Raw genomic sequence first — 20,221 nt, forward strand, 5'->3', positions numbered from 1 at the left:
TGTGTGTGTGTGTGTGAAGGAAAGAGAGTGAGACACAGGGAGACCACAGAGGTTCAAGCTTTTATTAGACGTGCCATGGAGGCATGTTGCTCTGTCAGCGCATGATAGGCTTAAGTGTTTGTGCCATGCTACAATCAATGCAGTTGATTTGTGCAACTCCTTCCCTTTCCACTGCCAAACCAGTTCTATTCTAATACACATTCTCTATCACTCCCCACCAACCTTGTTCTTTGTATATTTTTCTAGTTTTACTGTCTACAAATGTTAACTACTTACTATGTTAATATTAATATATTTATGGCCACTTAGAGGCAAAAAACCCTTCAACAACAACCTGAAAAAACAAAGTTTACATAGTTGTTCTGACTGATGTTTGCAAAGGATTATCCATTTAGGCATCAAGCAGACACAGAGCAACATTAGCATGCATTTAGAGTCATGTTTCTGGCTGCCTTGTATATGCTTGTAAACTTTGTCTGTCTGCTGTTTGGTGCAGTGTACATGTAGGTTTACCAGAACTGAAAACAGATGCTTGTGGATGCAGGAAATGGGGTTGCTGAGAGTGGAATTTGCAACTCGCAAAACCAAAACAATGAGCTAAAACAGGCTAACAGGCTGGTATAGAAAATATTGATTTGTGGAGCTTTAAATCCTTTCACTCTCCTCTGTGCTCATTTAACATTGCGAGGTAAATATTTCTCAACAGAAAAATGAGTATATTGTGATACATATATTTCTGTGAGACTTTTCTTTATCTTTCCTAAAACTGGTTCCAGCCTCTCAATCACTGACTTTTTCAGCAATTCAAATCTGATGTTGTACTCACTGATGGCTGTTTTCTCACTGTTGGACAAACAAATAAGCCAATCAGAGTTTTATGGGCAGGATTAAGAATGAGGATGTCATCTTCCAGTGTCAGTCAGAAGACTGGTGACAGAAAAATTGCAACAAAAATGGCAACAAGCACTGTTGAGATGCAGCCTTGCAGGTTACTCAAAGTCACAAAAATAACAACTTTTAAATCAGCATATTTCTTTGATTGACATGACGAGCTACCACAACTTCTGTGCCGACTGAAAATTATGCTTACGGGACAGATATGTCAGTCACTACTGATTGGATGGAGCAAAATAAACCCGCGTCTCAAACAGAAAACGGCTAACATGAGCATGATGTCAGAGTGCATAATGAAGTGAATATAAAATTGTGATGCAGTTTGATTATGAAATGACTAAATCACACACAAAATGCACACACCTGTAGTTTGGTGGTTCCAGCGCTCAGTCCTACTAGGATTTGGCCCTCCAGCAGCTGGGCAATCTTTGGGTCCTCCACCCTCAGAGAATCCTTGACCAGTTGTGTCACCTCCACCTGCCAGTCACTACCAAGCAGGAAGTTCTGCTGGCCTAGTCTGTCCTCCTCCACAGCACCTCTGACTTCTCCATTATCTGCCACAAAGTGCGTGAGGACACGCAGGCTGGTGCTCTGATACTGGGCCACACAGGCGTTCTCTGTTCTCTCCTCTGCTGCATCATCACTGCCCTTGTCATCAGTGACCCTCTCATACCTAAAGTAATAGGAAAAGAGGAGCAGATGAGCAATAGGAATAAAGTGCAGATAATTTACTTATGTGAGGAGTAGATAGCATAGGTATACTTCAGGTCTGTGGCAAAAAGTACTAAGATCTTTGTTTTTAGAGAAGTCCTCTGGAGTAAAAAGATACTTTGAAGGTGAACACCTCAACTTTTTCCTATCACAATTCAATGTAATTCATTTTTTTTCTTATCACCATTAATGCCCATAAAGTCTAAACCCTCTGATGTATTTACTGCAGTCAAAGCTTCCATTGTCTGCTCTGCTGCAGGTTTTCCCGACCTCCCGAAAGTCATCGGCTTCCAGTGTTTTCAAAAATCCATTAAAAACAGCTTGCAGAGACAAACTGCTGCCTTGCTTGCTTTCTCATTTTCTTTAAAAGGGCAAATGACATTTTGCTGTATGTCTGCCATTTATTTGGCCCAAGGCATACACTTTGCAGATATAGCCATCTCAGTAGATACGTTTCATAACAAATGAATGTTTGCAAACCCAGGCGCGAGATTTTGTGAAACATTTGCTCTTTTCTATTCCTCCTGTTAAAGTCTATATAGCCCTTTATCACAATAACAGACCCACATTAGACTGGAGATTTTCTTTTAAAGATAAAATAGAGTCTCAAAGGCTAAATTAATGTGGCACCCAGATGTTTGATACAACTTCTACTCTTTTATTGTACTTTATAACATTAAAAATGTTTCTGGAACAAAGATTTAGTTGATTCTATTCTGCTCTACTGTGTTGTGTTTTCCAAGCAGTCTGTCATACTTCATGATTAATTGGAATTCACTTTACTTCTCAAAAGTTGTAGGGTTCCAGTTCTTTCCAAAAACACATTAAAAGAGCTTGTAGACACAAAGTGCGCCCTTGGCTTATATAATACATCATACTAAACAACAACATATTGTATTTTTTGTTCTGAGGCTGAGCTGTGGGAGCTGCAATGACGGGTGAAATGTGGCCCTGGGACACGGATCTGCTCCAAAGAGTCAACCATATTGAAGCTGAAGAGAAACATTGCTATTGCTATTAGGCGTATACATAACTCTTATCTATCCACTCTTCATCTTCCATCACTCTCTATCACTGGATATAGGTATGTTTGTCTTGTGCATTGTCATTTTGTTTTCTCTTTCTCTCTCACACACACCGCAAGTCAGGCTCTCGCTCTATATTTTTCATATCAATTTCGAACTTGACTTTCCTGTAATCTATTTTTCAACTCTCTCACTCTCACCTTTTATTCTCATACTCTTTTTTTTCCCCGAGCTCTGCCTGCATCTGTCTCTGTCTACCAGTCAGGTGGCCGGGGGGGGGAGTGACAGTGACAGTTTCCATTAGGTTTAATGAGGCATGGCCGGTCAGGCAGAAAAACGGGCTGACAGGTTAACATGCTGTGGCCCAGTGGCTTGGCTTAGTTCCTAACCTCCCTTCGCCATCCCCTCCCTGTCCCTTATTCCACATCAGTGAAGGGACGGCAATCTAAACCAAGGTGACATTTGTGGCTGGCAACAGAAACATGAGGTCAGGTCATGTTTGTAGCAGTGAGTGACAGGTCAGCCAAGGTGTCGCGAGTGTAATGAGGTGGCTTATGTGCTTGTGTGAATGTGAATAAGTTGAAGCTTTGTTTTGTTTATGTGCATATTTGTTTTTTCTTACAAATATGTACATAAACTTCACATATCATGCATTCTTCATGCAGTAATGTACCAAACAGACATGGCTGATGTGATCAGGCAAGGAAAGCAGGGGGTATTTGTGTTAGAGTGCCACCCTGTGGGATGTATGTCGATGGGAAATGACACTTGAACGACTGTATTTTCTGTACAGATGTTCCATGCATATGAAAGTTATTATATGGGTTATATTTAAAACACATGCTGTTTGTGCAAATTGGGGTTGAGCCTACTGAAAATCACATCTCGCATATTCACAACCAGCAGAAAAAGTAACATCTTGAGCGTATAACAGTGGACACATGGTGGGAAAATGAAGGTTAAATCTCAGTAGTTTCCCTTGAAATATAATTTCACAGCACACAACCTAAAACGTCAGTCCCAGCAATGTTTACATTCAGCATATTGAGTTCACCACCAACAAAGAGGGTGCATGTGTCAACTGTTACGTCATGTAATTACTGTTTTCATTTCATAGTATTAATTGTGCATGAATATAATATCCTGTCTCTGATAAAAGGGAGTAAACACTGGCACACATGGAACAGTTTAATTCGATTTCTATTACAAACACACCAGTGTTTCAGTGCTTCATGTCTTCACCATAGTTATTGTCTGTATGATCATCATAAATAATAATTATATTAGCCATTATTAAATGTAAATTAGTCAGTGTGCTTCACTGATCATCTATTTCAATTTTAATAGGGTTATTTCTTTTTTTAATCAGCATTATTCATGTTAGAAGAAATTTAAATATTTTTATTAGAACTATCTTGAACAACTCACAATGCGCCGCACAGATCATCGTGCACTGTGTCCCTTTTCAGCCTCGGGAATTTTGTCAAAACTCTAACACTCAAAATTATTACGAATTTCTTATTCAGTATAACTACCTTTTGGGAGACAAGTCCAATGCAGCTACAACAGTAACATGCTGCTTACACACTGATGCTTCAGTGTGTATTCTAGAAGGCGTGGACCGATCCAGTCACCTTTCTGTTAGCTCTGCTAAATTTATGCAAATGTATCTCTTTTACTCTTCACTCTAAATGGGTCAGATACTAGCAAGTGAACATTTCGTTTTGGTAACAACTAATTCTACGTAAGAACTAGTTTATATGGTGCAACCAATTTTAATTTAGTGATGCGTAAATCTTCACTTAATAAACACTTCCATTGTAACTAGGCTAAGTTTGGACGTACAAAAAGCTGGAGCAACAGGCTTACCTTCTGTTTCCAGTAGTAACGGGGACCCTCCAACCCTTGATCTGGCTGAGCTCTGGGTCTGCCACGTCGATAAGCAAGGGCAGGCGGGGCATCCATACACTCATCTCCAGCTGGGCGCTCAGGAAACTATAGGTAAAGTTGAGCATCACCCTGCTCTTTCCTCTTGTCTCTTTTCCATTGACATACACATAGTCACATCTCTCTGACACCTGGAATGAAACAAGAGAAAAATAAGAGCAATGACAGAGTGAGACAAAAGAGACAAAGAGACAAAGAAAGAATTTGGAGCTGATGGCTAAGTATTTAAATTCTTTATACGATGTCATATAAAAGAAATGTTTCTATATTTTATCATGGTTCATTTGTAGATGATTTTCTTAGGTTCTTTTGTCCAGTTGGAAGTTTTTCAGTCAACAGCCTCTTCTGAGATGCTGGAGGGTGGAAAGAGTTGGCATTGCTTCAATGACACCTCAAGCGTCAGGTCTGCTCAGTTGTTTGTGTGTGTGCGGTGTGTGTGTGTGTGTGCAGGATAATATGTGTGAAACTAATATGACTTTAGTCCAACTTAACAGATGGAGCTGAAAAAGACACAAACCTGTTTCATCCAAACAGAGAACAAAACACTAGCTCAAGCTGTACTGTGATTGGCTAGATAAAGTACAGCTCCAATCAGTAACCAAGTTTCCTCAGATGTAACTTCAACACAGAGAAATAATACAGCAGGAACATCAAAAGTGTCTGTCATTATCTTCAAAACACCAGAATCTCCTCATCAAACATTTTTTTTTCTCCATTCCTCGTGCAAGTATGAGGACAGAATCTATTAAACAATCTGTCATTGAATTTTGTTTGTAATCACGTGCGTTTCAATTCATTTCAATCTCAAATACCATCAGGAGCTTGACTGACACAACTGGTAATTTCAATTTATGTCCACAATACTGACAATTGCGTCTTTATAACAAACCAGTCACAAGAAGACTGTCATCTGTCTCCACTTCTTTGCATAAAACTTGGCAGCTTTATTCTCAAATGATGTCAGACCAGCCCCTATCTCCAAGGAACAAAACTGACAGCTTGGTATCTGTCAGCTCTCTCCTCCTCTTCCCTCTTCCTCTCCTACTCTTTCACTCTCACCCTCAATCTACTACAGTATTACTGTACCTCCTACATGTTCTGTCCTCCTATAATGAGAACAGGTTGTGCTTCAGAAAGGGCTATTCCTAGGTTAAAATCAAAGTGAGTTAAGGTTTAATATTTCAAATGGACTTTTGTTCAAATGATCAGTATCATAAAGAGAATTAAGGTTTATAATCAGGCCATCTATGAAATGTGATGACAAAACAATATCCATAATCCAACAATATCCTTAAGTGTACAACAGCACTAATATGAGAATATTGTGTTGCATAGCATTATGACTGACTGTTAATTTTTCAAGTCTGTCCGAAAACAATAGTCATGTGCCAAAATGAAGATTGACAAAAATGTATCTACAAATTTATTTGAAGCTAATGTGAAGCTTCAGCCTTTCATATTAGTCAGCTCAGTTCTATATTTTTCAAAGTTACTGTCTTTACAAAAGTTACTGCACCACAAGAGGTCATGTAGCCTCCTCAGTTGTATTTTGCCCCCTGTTTAAGCTTTATGTATTTATAGAAAAATAGCAAAAACAACAAAATTGATTGGCCGAGATACATGCAACTATCACTTAGCTGTTGTTTCAGAACCGTGGGCAGTGCTCTTTCAGAACCATGGACAGTGCTCTTGCGTGCATCATAAACAGCTGTTTCTATGCACCTGATTTTGTCAGAGAATCATTCATAAATTCAAAAACTATTTAGCACTCTGCTCTGATTATAAATGTATTTGATTTTGAAACAGTAGCCTTATAATGTTGTTATGTTTTACTGAGGCTATTGCATGGTTAAATCAATGAATTTTATTTTATGAAAAAACTTGCCCCCCTGCAATTTTTAACCTTCTCTTCAACCTAGCACTGGGTGCTTTTACTCAAAAAGTACTAAAATATAAAAGTACAGAGGCGCACTTCACTTCATGCTTGAGGGAGAAAGGCTGGTCTGTTGTGCTGGCTCTCCGTATATACACTTATCTCGTGCATTTGTTTGTCTTGCAAAGATAATTATTTAGATATTAAATCAAAAAAAAAATGCTTGGCACCACTTGCCTTTTTGGAAGATGAACTACAAGGTAACTCTGGCATTTGTGCGCTGTAGACTGTCTGGGTGCTGCACCGCCCTCACAGCTGAGTTCCACCTCAACATCACATTATTAACTAACATTTAGAAAATCTATTTTTTATATTTGTGAATCGTAGGAGATAAGAATCGAGATTCTTATGTGAATCGATTTTTTTCACCCACCCCCTAACACACACCACACACACACGCCATGCACTAATGTGCAGGGTTTCTAAAGGCAACCATCCAGAGAGTGAGCTGAAAGAATCCACTTCACTCCTCATTGAGTATCTTAAGCCTCACCTCTATTTTTGTTCTTTTTTTCACTGTTTATCCTCTCTCCCTTGCTCTCTTTCTTTCTATCTCTATGTCTCTCTCTTTCACCTAAATGCTGAAATCAATTTATTTCATAATATCTCCTTTCAGTCTCTAGTTTTGTTTCTATATTCTCGATTCATCTTTATCTTTGGTTATGAAAGGTATCAGAGATGATAACCATTAAGATTTAATTGAGATCTCTGGAAGGTGACATCTTCCTTGCCGCATGAAAAATTTAGCACTTCACTGATCTCTGCAGTCTCTGATATCACCAATGAATGTGTCATGAAACCACGCACAAATCAATGTCACCTCTCCATGGAAACAATCCATTGTGTTGCTAATCATGCTGGCTCGGAATTTATTCAGAATGACATGCACAAACACAGATAAGGACATCACAAAATTCAAAATGTGGCATGAGTTTATGACTGAACTGATACCTGACTAAAACTGATCGAGTGCTCAGTTCCTGGCAATTACATAATAGTGTGTTGGACAGTTTTCTGCAGTTGTATGTATTAGGGTTTAGCTTGAATTCAAGGCACCGAGCATAAATGATATTTTTCTTACATGATTCTCGCTTACAGCAGCAAATATGCACGATATCCATCTTCTAAACTATAGAGGCTTATTTAACTGTGAAGTATTTCTTGGTGTGAGGTTCAGCGGTTTATTGTATATGCTGTAGGGCTCCACATCAGTGTGACAAAAGGAGAACTATCTATTATGACTCATGTTAAAAAAAGAAGATCAAAACCTTTGCTTGCTTTGATTCTATTTGTTGCACATTGCTATTTGTCTCAATTTCTATTAAAACCTATCACCCTTTTTAGAAATGAAGACCTTAGAGAGGATGAGTTGTAATCCCTAGATTTCAAGGTTGTTTATAGATTTAATAAATGTAATAACACTCCCCCGCTATCATTCTTTTTCACTTTTTATTTTAGTCGAAAATATTTTAACAATATTTATTTTGCCTAGTCACAAAACATTGACAGGACTCTGTAGCCAATCAAAAACAGTCAGTGTCCACTGAGTCATGCTCATTCATGCCACTCATTGCCGAATCCAGCAATATGTGAAAAACGGCAATCCTCCCATTCATTTGAATAGGGACAGTGCATTTAAGCTGCAGGAGTAGGGACAGCAGAGGGCAAAAAACAGCAGCCATCTGGTAAGAAGTTGGATGGGACTCAACTTTTGCCAAAACGCAACCCAGCATCATGCTGCGGTTGGCCAATCACATACATGCAAGTGCACATTCCTGGTGGATTACTTTGTAATGCTGCTGTTTACCTTGTGATCATTGCAACGAAAAAACCTTTCCAGAGTTGTAAATTCCTGTCTGTGAGTGTTACAAACCACTGCGTGGTGTTTTGGCTTCTCATAAATCCTTGCATTAATCTGTAACTCTAACTCGACTTCCTGGATCATATTTCGCTGTGTCACCTGTACCTCAAACAACACACCCCCACCATTGTAGCCCCCTGCGTCGTAGTACCGGATTGCCGGATTTGGTGTGAATGCAGCCTTATAACCCTGATAAAGGGTAGAGAAGGTGACTGTCATAGAAGGAGAAAACATTGACGGCATCTGCTTTAACCAAGTTCATCAGCACGGATCAGATAATGGTGCAACTTTGATAAAAAATGCAAAAAAAAAAAGAAAATAATGGAAAAGCTGATAGATTTGCTATCTCAAGCAACATTTTAAGTCCCCATTAGTTCATGTTCTTTTCATTGTGCTTTAAGCAATGAGAACTGCAACTAATGAAGATTTTCATTATTAATTTTTTTTATTTAACCAAGAAGCCTCTTGAGATACACTATCTCTTTACAAGAGAGCTCATGACAAAATGTTAATATAAGAGAGTTTTGGCTGAAATGGCAGTGATTAAACTGCGGATTATTTTTTTGATTAGTTGATTAATTGCTTTGTTTATATGCCAGTAAATAGGGAATAAGAACAGCTCAAGGTACCATACTAGAATTTCTTTGTCCAAAACTCAGAGCTATTCAATGTATTACTGTATATTAGAAGACTAAGAAAACCAGCAAATTTGAGAAGCTGTACTCAGTGAGTTTTCTGTATTTTTGTTTAAAAAAATGACCTAAACAAATAAGAGATTTTCTGTCAACTAACTAATCGATTAATCAACTATGCTCTATAGCAGTGGTTCCCAAACCGTTTTTAGACCTCGACACCACTTCATAAGACATTGTTAGTCGTCATACTCCTCTTACTGCTGAGTGCCTTGAAAACTTGCAAGCCACACAGCATATTGCGTTTCCATGACAACCTGTAACCATGAGTTGTGTTAAGCTAAGCCTTTACTGCTTATTAAATACTTTTAATACAGTGATTTACATTTTTTTTAATAATTCTGTTTTAATATATTTGAAAACAACACAATATAATTAATGCAAATGTCATCTCATTGCTCTACAGCTTAGCTCTACAATCAATATAGAAATAATGGTGCAGAATGCTTTGAAAATGAATGAGTTGTTGGTAATGTACAACACATATAATTTGTAGTGTTGGGGTAATTTTTAAGAAAACCACCAATATAGTCCTTCCAGTTTTTGGACCATTGTGCTGTGGTCATTTTAGGGTAATGTCAGCATATGTCATTCTTCAGAAGAAAAGGACTTCACCCTCAAAGCTTCAGTGAAACAGTGAGGGAAGATAAATATGCTTCCCAATCAAAAATTGTTTTATTTTAAGTTTCCTTTGAAAGTAGGGTGGAGAGAGGAGGGGTACAACTAACAGTTCTCAAACCAGATGGGTGGGCAGGGGAGTACGCTACTGAGGTCAGCGTCACAATGTGTGGTGCCACTTCAGTGGATAATTAAACCCTTTGAGAGATCTGCTTCTTCTCTTCTCTCTGATATGCATGTACGAAACACAGAAACTCACTGTCTGCACACACAAAATCTGCTCCTCAGTATAACTTGCATAACTAGTATTCTATTCCTCTTGCACATACTTACAAGTAAGAACAAACTGTTTATTTTTCTCGTCTCTCACTTTGGTTTTTCTCACTTCCTTCAGCCTAATACAACAGGGACGTGTTGAAGGACAGATATTAAATTCTATGTTATACTTAATGGATAATACAAATGGTTTTGCATTTTCTAGATTAACAACAAATCCTGTGTACATAACATTTTCCAAAGCTTTAAATAAGATTTTAGATTAATTACTTACCTTCCAGAATGCCAGTGAAAATCAACTTACAGAGAATTGAAACTTGCTTGAGATAGGAAATCAATCAGTGAACATTTTCTCACCTTTTTGTTTTGTCAGAGTTATGTTATTACTATGCGGCAATAAAGTTGCAAACCCATATTTTGGTGTCAGCTTTCAAGCAACTATACTTTTAATGCAAGAAATAACACACTGTATATGTGATGCAATAACATCATTTGGAGGCAAATAAAAAATAGCAGAAGAAAATTACAGTTATTCACACATAGATAATGGTTATACACAAGTATTCTTCACCCTATGAGGAACAATAACCATAAATAGCAACTTGTGTCTGAGATTAATCTGAGTTAGTGTCATCTTGAATTGGCTCCTCATATCAGGGAGAAAGAGAGGCAATATACTACAGATGTCAGGTTAGAGATGATCAGTAACAAGCATGGTCTATAGAGTGTCTTTTTTTCTGTCTTCTTTCATTTCTTTTGTAGCTACTGTTCCAAGTGTTCTTTTTATATTGTGCAACGTCTCTGCACATATTTTCAGTGTTTCACTCTGTACAATACAATCTCAATTAATTTAGGTACTAACCTGTAAGATTTCTTCTGAGACACTTCATTGTCCACTGTTTGGACCAACATTAATGGCATTAAGGCTCTTTCTTTTGGAAACATCTAAAATATATGCTGTTTCTATGTTTGTGTGTCTTCATGTTTCCAACATGAAATGTACTCTCTTTAATGATTGTGCTTTTCTGCATAGGCTCTAGAAGTGCATACACCTAAAAACAGTTTTAAGCACAATTGCATGGAGAAATGTTGCATCTGGCAGCATGTTCAGTGAAGGCAGCATTACCCCAGATGATTGCTAATTGTTGCTAATTTTTCTATTCTATTTCTTTTTTTTTAGAATTCCTGCTGTATCAAATTGACCTGAGGAAAAGCTCTAAATTTATGACACACCATTTAACAAAAAAAAAAGCCTGGCTGTTCCTGTTTTGCTGGAGGAAATTCAGCACGTGCTTTCTCGACTAATAAGCCCAAACCACTTCTACACTACAACTACTTTTTATTCATTCTGCTCACCCACCCACGTAGCACTATAAAGATGACCATGAAGCAGAAGGCAACAAAGACAAATTAGAAAATTAAAATAAAAGCTGCTGCTAAAAACATCCCACTTACCTTGATAACCTGTTCGTCTGTTGACTTGCACTCCACTGACTCAGTTACATCAGAGACCGCTCCGTCTGTTCCTACGGTGACTACCTTTACGGGCACAGCGACCGTACGCCCAGTGAGGACAGCTGTGTTGAGGATCTCAGTGTCCTGCAAAGTAAAGCAGAAAGACACAAATTAGTGTTGCTCTTACAACTCAGTGACTGCTGGGACTAACACCTCAAGCCTGACTGATACTGAAGTTCTGAGGCAGACACCAATTTGGCCAACATCGATATATCTGCAATAAGCCAACATCAGCCAGTATCAGTCTCCTTCTAATAACATCTGATAGGAACATTTTTTATATAACAATATAATAACAATATTAAAAAATACTCCAATGTTATGGGCTTGTTTGCTTTCTTGTCAGGATTTAAATGAAGAGATTGATGTCATTTTTATGTCAGTACATTCAGACTTGTCAGGGACTTGTTAAGCCTAGCTTAGCTCAGTTCTTGGAACCAGGGGTAAATGACTAGTGTCCACCAAGAGAGGAAAAATGTGCATTCCAACAGCTTCAAATGTGTGTGAAATGTGTTTTCAATATCTGCATGTGTTAAATATACACCCTAAATATGTAAATTAGACAGCTGTGGAGTTCTCAGTTGGCACTGTTTAATGGAGCTATGTTAGCTCTTTCTCACTGCTTTCTGTGTTTCTCCTACAATAAGCTAAACACATTCCAGAGCTGCCTCTGTACATAATGCACAGAGATGAAATGATATATGATGTCCTCATGTGACTTCTGGTAAGAAAGCCAACAAGCATTTTTTTTTTAAAAATGTTGTGTCCTTTTTTAAATGATGCTAAAAACAAACATTGACAAGAAGTTGGAGTATGACCGATACTTTCGTTGTTAAGACTGTAGTACTAGAACTACTACAGTAGTTCAAATGAATAGAGTATCATTTTAGTTTAGTTTTTCAAAGTAGCACTGACAGCTGAGGGGCAGGCTGTTTCGTGATATTGGACCTATAACACTAAAAGCTCAATCCCACTCACGTTTTCAAGCTGGACTAAAGGACATTTAAGAAAATTGTTGGTCCAGTATATAAAGTTAAAGATCAGACATATACAAGAAATACCATAATATGTATGGTAACATAATATACGTAAAAATTCAATGCTTTCCATGTTTACAGTAGTGGTCAAAAGCCTGGCTGCTGATATTTTTCTCAACTCACAAACTGCATTCAAAATGCCATTTATTTGAAGGCCACATCCTCTGCAATTGTTGACTGTAGTCACCCTCTAGGCCCTTACATCACGTGCCTGTCTGAAACGTGTTCAAATAGTCCAACATAATGATGAGCAGCCGTGAGCAGTCATATTTACTGTCACAGGGATTATACATCAAGCACACAGGTGTCTGTGTATCTCTCAGAGTAAGACTGAGCAAAGAGTTAGGGCTGCAAGTAATGATTATTTTCATTACCATCAAGTTGTTTTTGCTATTAATCTGTGAAGTAGAAACATGTATCTATCACAAGTTTCACAGAGCTATTTTAAAATTTCTTGTTTTGTCTGACCAAGATATTTAATCTACCATACAATGATATTCGGCAGTGAAGAGTTGCAAATCTTTGACTTTTTATTTATTCATTTTTTTACAATTAATAGAGTATCATAATTGTTGATGAAATTTCCGTTTGACCAATTGATTAATGGACTAATTGTTTCATCGCTACTGAGAATATATTTACTGTCTGAGGGTTTCACCATGAAATGAAAAGATTTTCACACATCAACTTTTAAAAGAACATAGCCAGCACATTTACCTCTATTGAAATAAAGTCCAATATTATCAGTTTTCTACAAAACCTTGAACAATATAATCCAGTGATCTTTTTAACCACATGGCACCAACGTTTGTCATGCTCATTGTTTTTACACATTTAACATGTAGATAGCCAATATAGAAAACATATTCAATAGGTGGACTCCTGACCGGGAACAAAATTTCACCACAACCTAACTAGGACCCTTTTGAGTGACACATCGCTATCATGTCACCTCAGCTGCCGTCATTCAGCCTGCCAAGAGTAACCGCAGTTAGCAAGGTTGATGTCGGATATAGGTGCTCCAGCTGATACAATTGAATGGCTTATTCAAAACTGATTTGCAATGAAACAGTGGCCATATCAAGACTCTATCATAATAAATGTAAAATCAAACATTTTCAGTGATGAATACAGTGAAGAACTCACCAATGAACACTTACACCAGTGTTTCCCCCGACCTTCACACCATTTTATATCGATGTTTAAGAACTCAACGAAGGTGTTAATTCTACCAGTAATAGAAAAGCTTTTCAGGTACATACATTCATTCTGAAGTTTTTTTTTTGTTTTGTTTTGGGTTTTTTTTAACTCAAATATCTCAATTTAGTTTACCCCTACAGGACCTTTTAACATGGTGCAAATTTGGTAAGTTAAGTGGACCTCAGAGACCCCCTGCAATAGAGTCTTAACCTACACCAATGAATGATTTACAGTGATGTGGGATCACACTATAGCCATTTCAGTCTTTGTACAGCTATTCCCAAGAGCTCATTTCAAGTGAAAGTACACAACCGCGACAATAATACTTTATGTCAAATTGCATGTGTTCAAGAGATATCAGAACACACACTTGAGAGTGGAAGGCCTTATAGAGGAGGAGGAAGAAGATAATGAGATCAATTAAGACAACGTGTGGTAATCCTTGAGCTCTCAGCGTGTTTGTTGTACTGAGGATTTGCTTTAACAGTGGATCCTGCTCATCACAGCTTAGTTTCAATAAAAGACTACTAAGAGGCCTAAACCTTTTGAAAGTCAAAGGAAAACTGGTCTCCAGGCAGCTCTTTGTGCATCAAAACCAGTGCCTCTCTGGTTGCTTTGTTTCTTCACCCTCATGCTCCTTTTGAGAAAAAAAATTAAAGAAAAATTAAAGTTCAACTGTAGATGAAGGAATTCCAAGCCTAAGTATTAATAAGAGGTCTTCTCTTGCCTTGTTTCTTTCTCTCTCACACATCATATTTTTCTGTTTTCTGATAGCTCTTGATGATAATAGTTAAGTTATTTCATCCAGACTGTCTGTGGTCTACACTTACTTTTTGTAAATTCTATTTGCACACACATAAGACTGCATAAAATTCAGATAATAAAAAGTAAGAGATGTGTCAGGAGAGGTCAAGATGCCACAGGCTTACACAGCGGACCTCCCCTAAACTTAAGGAGAAAAACAATAACAAAAACAAGAAAAAAAATCTAAGCTAACATTATTTAGGAAAATACAACAAAAAATAAATGACAACAAGAAGCACACAAAATGAGCAGAAAAAGCTGACCAATCAGTGGACAACAATCCAATAAAAAAAAGAAATACATTAAAAATAATACAGGGGAAAGAAGAAGAAAAAATATATATATATACAGATCAAGAAATAATTAGACATCATGAATTAAATGTGATGACAATTTCCTTTTTAAAATTTTCCGAAGATAAACTCTTGATAACATGTACTTTGGTGTTCGATATCTGTACACCACCATATCTGAGGGAGGACTGGCCATGTTTCATTTTGTAAGTGAGGATGATCAGCCTGTGTAGTATTATATGAATGACTTTGGGAATTAAATTTGAAGAAGCTGCTAAACAATGATGGTAGAGAAACGGCAAGAACATATATTTATATATATAAACACGTATCTGATGAATATTCATGTCATATACTGAAAGAATGTTCCAAAGACTGGAAAAATAGAGTATATTTTTTCTTTATCCTTGTCTATTCTTAGAATTGGCATTGCTTTCTCATTTTCTTTACCAAATAACAAAAAAATAAAATAAAATCCTGAATATTAGGTCTTTTTGAAGCCAAAATAATGACAACAGTCTCACAAAAGGATGATGTTACAGTAAAACCTATAATCTTTTTCTTGTCCATTACTTGAAATGAAGACCAAAAATATTGGCAGGTGGGCCATGAGCTGTAACCGTTCCTTAATAAATGTACCTCAGTTACTTAACCACCACTTTCTAAAGCATTACCAAGAAAAGGTGTGGAGAAAATCGTGAAAAGAACAATCAACAGGAAGGAACCCAAACGCAGGACACAGACTCAGAGTTGGAATGAATAAGAAAAGTTTTATTGACTGGGCTCTCAGGGAGTGAAGGTGAATAGAGGTGAGGATGTAAGCAGGTGAAGGCAAGGGGTCAGAGGGAAGCCGGTGGTTGGCAAAGCAGGGCGGAGCAGGGATGAAAGTGTGGCTGGATGAAGCTAGTTTGAAAGCTAGTAGATGGGTCGACCCTATGACTGGTCAGCAGGCGGAGAGGTGAGCAGAAAAACAGGCAGGCATGCAGTGACCCTGTGGTACAGGGAGACAAGGTTAGTTCAGCGAACAAAACAACACAAGAGACTAAGCTTTGAATGCACAATTCAAAGTGAAGTGGGATGTGATCCACCACAATAGCTGAAACAATGATCTGGCAATGAGTGTGTGAAGAACCGGGGCTGATATACTGCTGAGTGGATGAGTTGAAAGGATTACAGGTGTGCAGATTGGAGCAGGTGTATAGGCTGGAGCCAGAAGAGTGAGAGGAGTGCCCACACCCATGCCTACATCGGACACACACACACACATGCACACTCACCAGACAGGGGAGCACAGGAGACATACAGGAAAGGGAAACACCAGGAACACAAGGGATAAACTGGAGGCACGGCCATGAACGTGACAGAAACAGGACCCCTTTCTTACTCAAAGCAAAATCTCTGAGAGAAGCCTGAAAGCTGTGTCCTGACAGTGATGCTATTACCTCTCCATCATGGCTTTAATTGAGGCATATATTCAGGATCTTTCCAAAATAAACAGTGCCATCCAAACGTTGCTTTTCACTAAGGCTTCCAGGGAAATATTTCACCTTGAACTTCTTTTTTTTATTGGTAAATGTGTGCAGGAGATCCCAAGCTTTTCTTGCATATTTCACATATTTGAAATGACTGTCACAGTTTATCCCAGATCTTTCTCACAGTGTGTGTTAATTTGTTTGGGCTGCCACAAGGAAATCAAAATCTGTCGCTGAAAGTTAGGAAGAGGCAGGTGGTGCTCTAGCAAAAGTCAGCTATTTAATTTTATTCTCTAGTTGATGCAAAATGGGTTTAGATGATGCAAAAAGCAGTTTAGCTGGTACACATGTATTAGGCTTCTAATGTATGTCAGGTTTTATAATGATGTCATACAAGCTTGTGGGTGTATGGAGTTAATATGTATGTTAGAAGTTTAGAAAAATGAAGGCAAATGCACCATCCCTTCCTCTCTCAACCTGAATTTAAGTGAGAGACAACACATTTCTCACAAACTAGATTAAAAAGACACGTCTGCCATAAAGCCCAAAACACTCACCATCTGAGACCTTCACATTAACGCTCATCCTTGTTCCTCAGTGAACAATGAACACACTTGTTCATAATTATATAATAAAGACAGAATGTACAGTCTCTGGTGCCAAATATAAAAAGTGCGCTGTGTGTGTTCTCTGTATCTACGTGTGATGGGAAGTGTCTGTCTTCACTTGGTGATCCATTAACAGTGGAACAACACTAGAGAGCTCTTAATGAGCTCCAACAACATGTATTATGGAGGGGGGGGGGGGGGTTGCATCATAAAGAACAGAATTTTGAGTGAGCCCGCATAATAATATACATAATTGCACAATCACATAATCTCTTGACTGAAATTAAGTGAAATATAGTGAGACAGCTGGAGTGACGCATAAGGCACAAAAGGAAGCATCTTTTTTTCCATGAAATCCGCCTACTTCTCACTGGGCATTGCCTGGCTGCCTAATACCCTCCTAGGGTTATAAAAGGCTGGACTGCATGTCTTATTCATAGAGCCTCGTTGTACACAACAGCAGATAAACACTCATGTCACCAAATGGCTTTATTAGCCTAAACACACAAATGTGCAACATAAACACCAACCCACACATATGTATACATGGGCACATGTTAAATTTCATACACACACAAGCACAAACACACCCCTGCTGCCCAGCTCAAAAAAAAAAAAAAAAAGAAAAAACAAGAGGCATGGCTCCCTCCTCACGCAGCAGCTTATCTTAACAACCTCTCATTGCAGTGCAGAGAGCAGAGCAAGAAAAGAAAAGAAAGACGCCAAGAGAAGGAAGAATCGATAAAAGGCCATTACGCTTCTGTGCAGCTGGGGCACAAGAGTGGAGTGTGTGGGGGCTGATATGGTTGTGGATGAATGATGTGTAAGGTAGCAGACAACCTACAGTAGCACTGCTTAGAGAATAGTTACTGTGCACGTCTGCAAGCTCAAGGACAGAATGTGTTGTTGGGGAATTAAAGGTACACAACTCCGATCAAAATATTCCTGAGACTATGGTGATTCCTGAGAATCTGGAGGATGTTTGAAAGCACTTTGGGATTTGTCTCCCAGTTTGCATTAGGGCATTTTGATCCTGAAAACAAACTTTCATGGGGTCGCTACACATACCATTAAAAATCCACTATTTGATAGCTGATTCATCCATTTTAAAACAACAAACAAATGCAGGAAATGATACAAGATGACTCATCAGGCAATATCAACTTTTTTTGAATGCTTTTAAGTATCTTTATGCGCTGGTCTTGAATGCAAGTAGATTACAAGCACATGTGTGTGGGAAGCTCACAATACAGTTTAAGATTGCTACAGATTCAGTGCCCACATGAGACTGTCCTCCCAAGAAAAATGTCACTATAGGTCGTAATGTCAGTCACCCAAAAATGACCTATAGTTACGTTTGAGTGACAGATGCCATCTAGCAGGCGTAGCAATTATGACCTGAAGCAGTGGTGCAGTTTAGATGATGTATATGTATGATGACATTTCCTCATCTGAAGGAGGTGGGGTGCATGACTGCATTAACCCAACAGTGGAATTTGCAACAGGAGACCGCTGCTTGTTTTCCTGTTTCCAACCACGAGTCGAGAGACTCTTTTTAAAAAACGTAACTACAATTGTCCCCTAAGCTCAACGCTGTGGTTATTATTGTAGCCATGATGATGAAGGTCACCTAACTTTAAGGAAGTAGTAACTTTAACCCACACCACATGATCATTTTAACCCAAACCATCATCTTTCCCTAAACTTAACCAAGTGGTTTTTATGCCTGAAAAGTGGATGGTCAAACGACATGTCTCTTTGTCATGATTTTTTGACATTCCTCTTCCCACATGAAATAATTGCACTTTTTGTGAATATCCATACAACATTATATGGAACAATCACAAGAGATTCCTTGAATGCTTGAATATATTCTCTTCTCCTGTATTCTGCCTCGTGGCTCCAGCCAAGAAGCCAACATTTTTAATTATTTATTTCTATCATCTTTGTACTTTAATTAACTGTTAAAAAAAGCATGCAATCTGCCTCTTGGCTGCTAATTTGTGGTACTGTGTGCTCACACGGAGGAGACACTCTACACATTCCAGACAACAATACGATTTCATGGAGAAGTGTCTTTTGTTGAGCTAATGTTGTCATGCTGCACTGCAATTGGCACACCACACACACACACACACACAGTCAGTGCATTCAAGACCACCTTGTGCTTGCTGCTGGGTGATTCAAATAGGGCCCAAATTTTTATTCAAAGAGAAAAGAGGAGGAGGGGAAGGAGACATCTGAGATATGTGTAGCTTAGATCTGGGCGCAGAACTCTGCTTAAAACTGCAATTTAATATTAATTTACTGAACAGATGCTTCTGACCCACAGAGAACCACCGCTCAACTATTTACTAACCGGCTGAGACTGACAGTAAGCTCACAGGTCTTGTACTGTGTTAGCCTACAGCACTTGTGAGTAGGATTTATATTGCCACCGCAGCACTCTCAGCTAATCAGTTCATATCAGTTATCAATAAAAAGTCTATTCCCTCCAGCACCTATACAGTCCCCCCGCTGCCACTCACAAACATCCGAACATCTCACAGCCTAGCAGGAGATAAATTAAAGCAAGGGCAGAGGGAATGAACACCTGCAAAGGTTTTATTTTATTTTATTTATTTATTTTTTACTTTTTTTCAGAAATAGTGATACAACAGCAGGGGAGAGAGGTGTTCATAGAATGTAATCTTTTTATGGTTATGGCTTGGGAAAAAGGCACAGAAGTTATTCTGCCTGCGATGTTGAAGTCAGGGAGAAATATATAAGCCAGAGCAAGGTGCTGATAACTGAAATGACGAGGGATGTGATAAAACGGGAAAAAAGATGGAAAATTGCTTTTTGTGACAAGTGATGGAGATGTCAGTCATTTCTGACGTAGCTGTTGAAACTTTTTTTTAATTACCAGGTTTTTATTTAGGGAGGTGAGCAAAGATGACTAAAATACAATACCTTGTTTACAGAATGATTTACTAGAAGTCTCTTTCGCATGTCCACTGTATATTAAAAAAAGTACATGCTAGTTGCATCAAAAGTTTTTGTAAGAATGAAATAAACTGAATAGTCAACTCCCGTGTCTTCCACTGATTTAGCACAGTTGGCAAAGCAGCTACAATTGCTGTATTAGCCAATAAAGAATTGGGGGCAGTTTGGGGGCATTCTGCCATGACCAGGAGTAAGAATTACCACTATTGATTATTAAATCAGGACCTACACTGATTTATACTCTCCTCATTAATTAGATATTGATTTATTACATAACCTGTTGGCCTGACAATCTGTTGGATTTTGTTATTGTGTACTGTGAGCTCTGGATACTTTTAGTGAGATTAAAT

The 20,221-nt window shown here is 38.2% G+C and overlaps 1 protein-coding gene across 3 annotated transcripts in view; it reads right to left on the minus strand.

The window, feature by feature from the left end:
- Positions 1–20,221, minus strand: part of si:dkey-112m2.1 (transmembrane protein 132C) — a 177,473-nt gene that overhangs the window by 8,437 nt on the left and 148,815 nt on the right. For all 3 annotated transcript variants that reach the window (XM_044334116.1, XM_044334114.1, XM_044334115.1), the window contains exons 6-8: positions 11,413–11,556; positions 4,500–4,708; positions 1,258–1,567 (exon numbers count right to left, since the gene is read on the minus strand). In XM_044334116.1, the coding sequence (XP_044190051.1) occupies positions 1,258–1,567; positions 4,500–4,708; positions 11,413–11,556 (663 nt within the window). The remainder of the gene's footprint in view (positions 1–1,257; positions 1,568–4,499; positions 4,709–11,412; positions 11,557–20,221) is intronic.

This window comes from Thunnus albacares, chromosome 18, assembly GCF_914725855.1.
Source record: "Thunnus albacares chromosome 18, fThuAlb1.1, whole genome shotgun sequence".
Lineage (NCBI taxonomy): Eukaryota > Metazoa > Chordata > Actinopteri > Scombriformes > Scombridae > Thunnus > Thunnus albacares.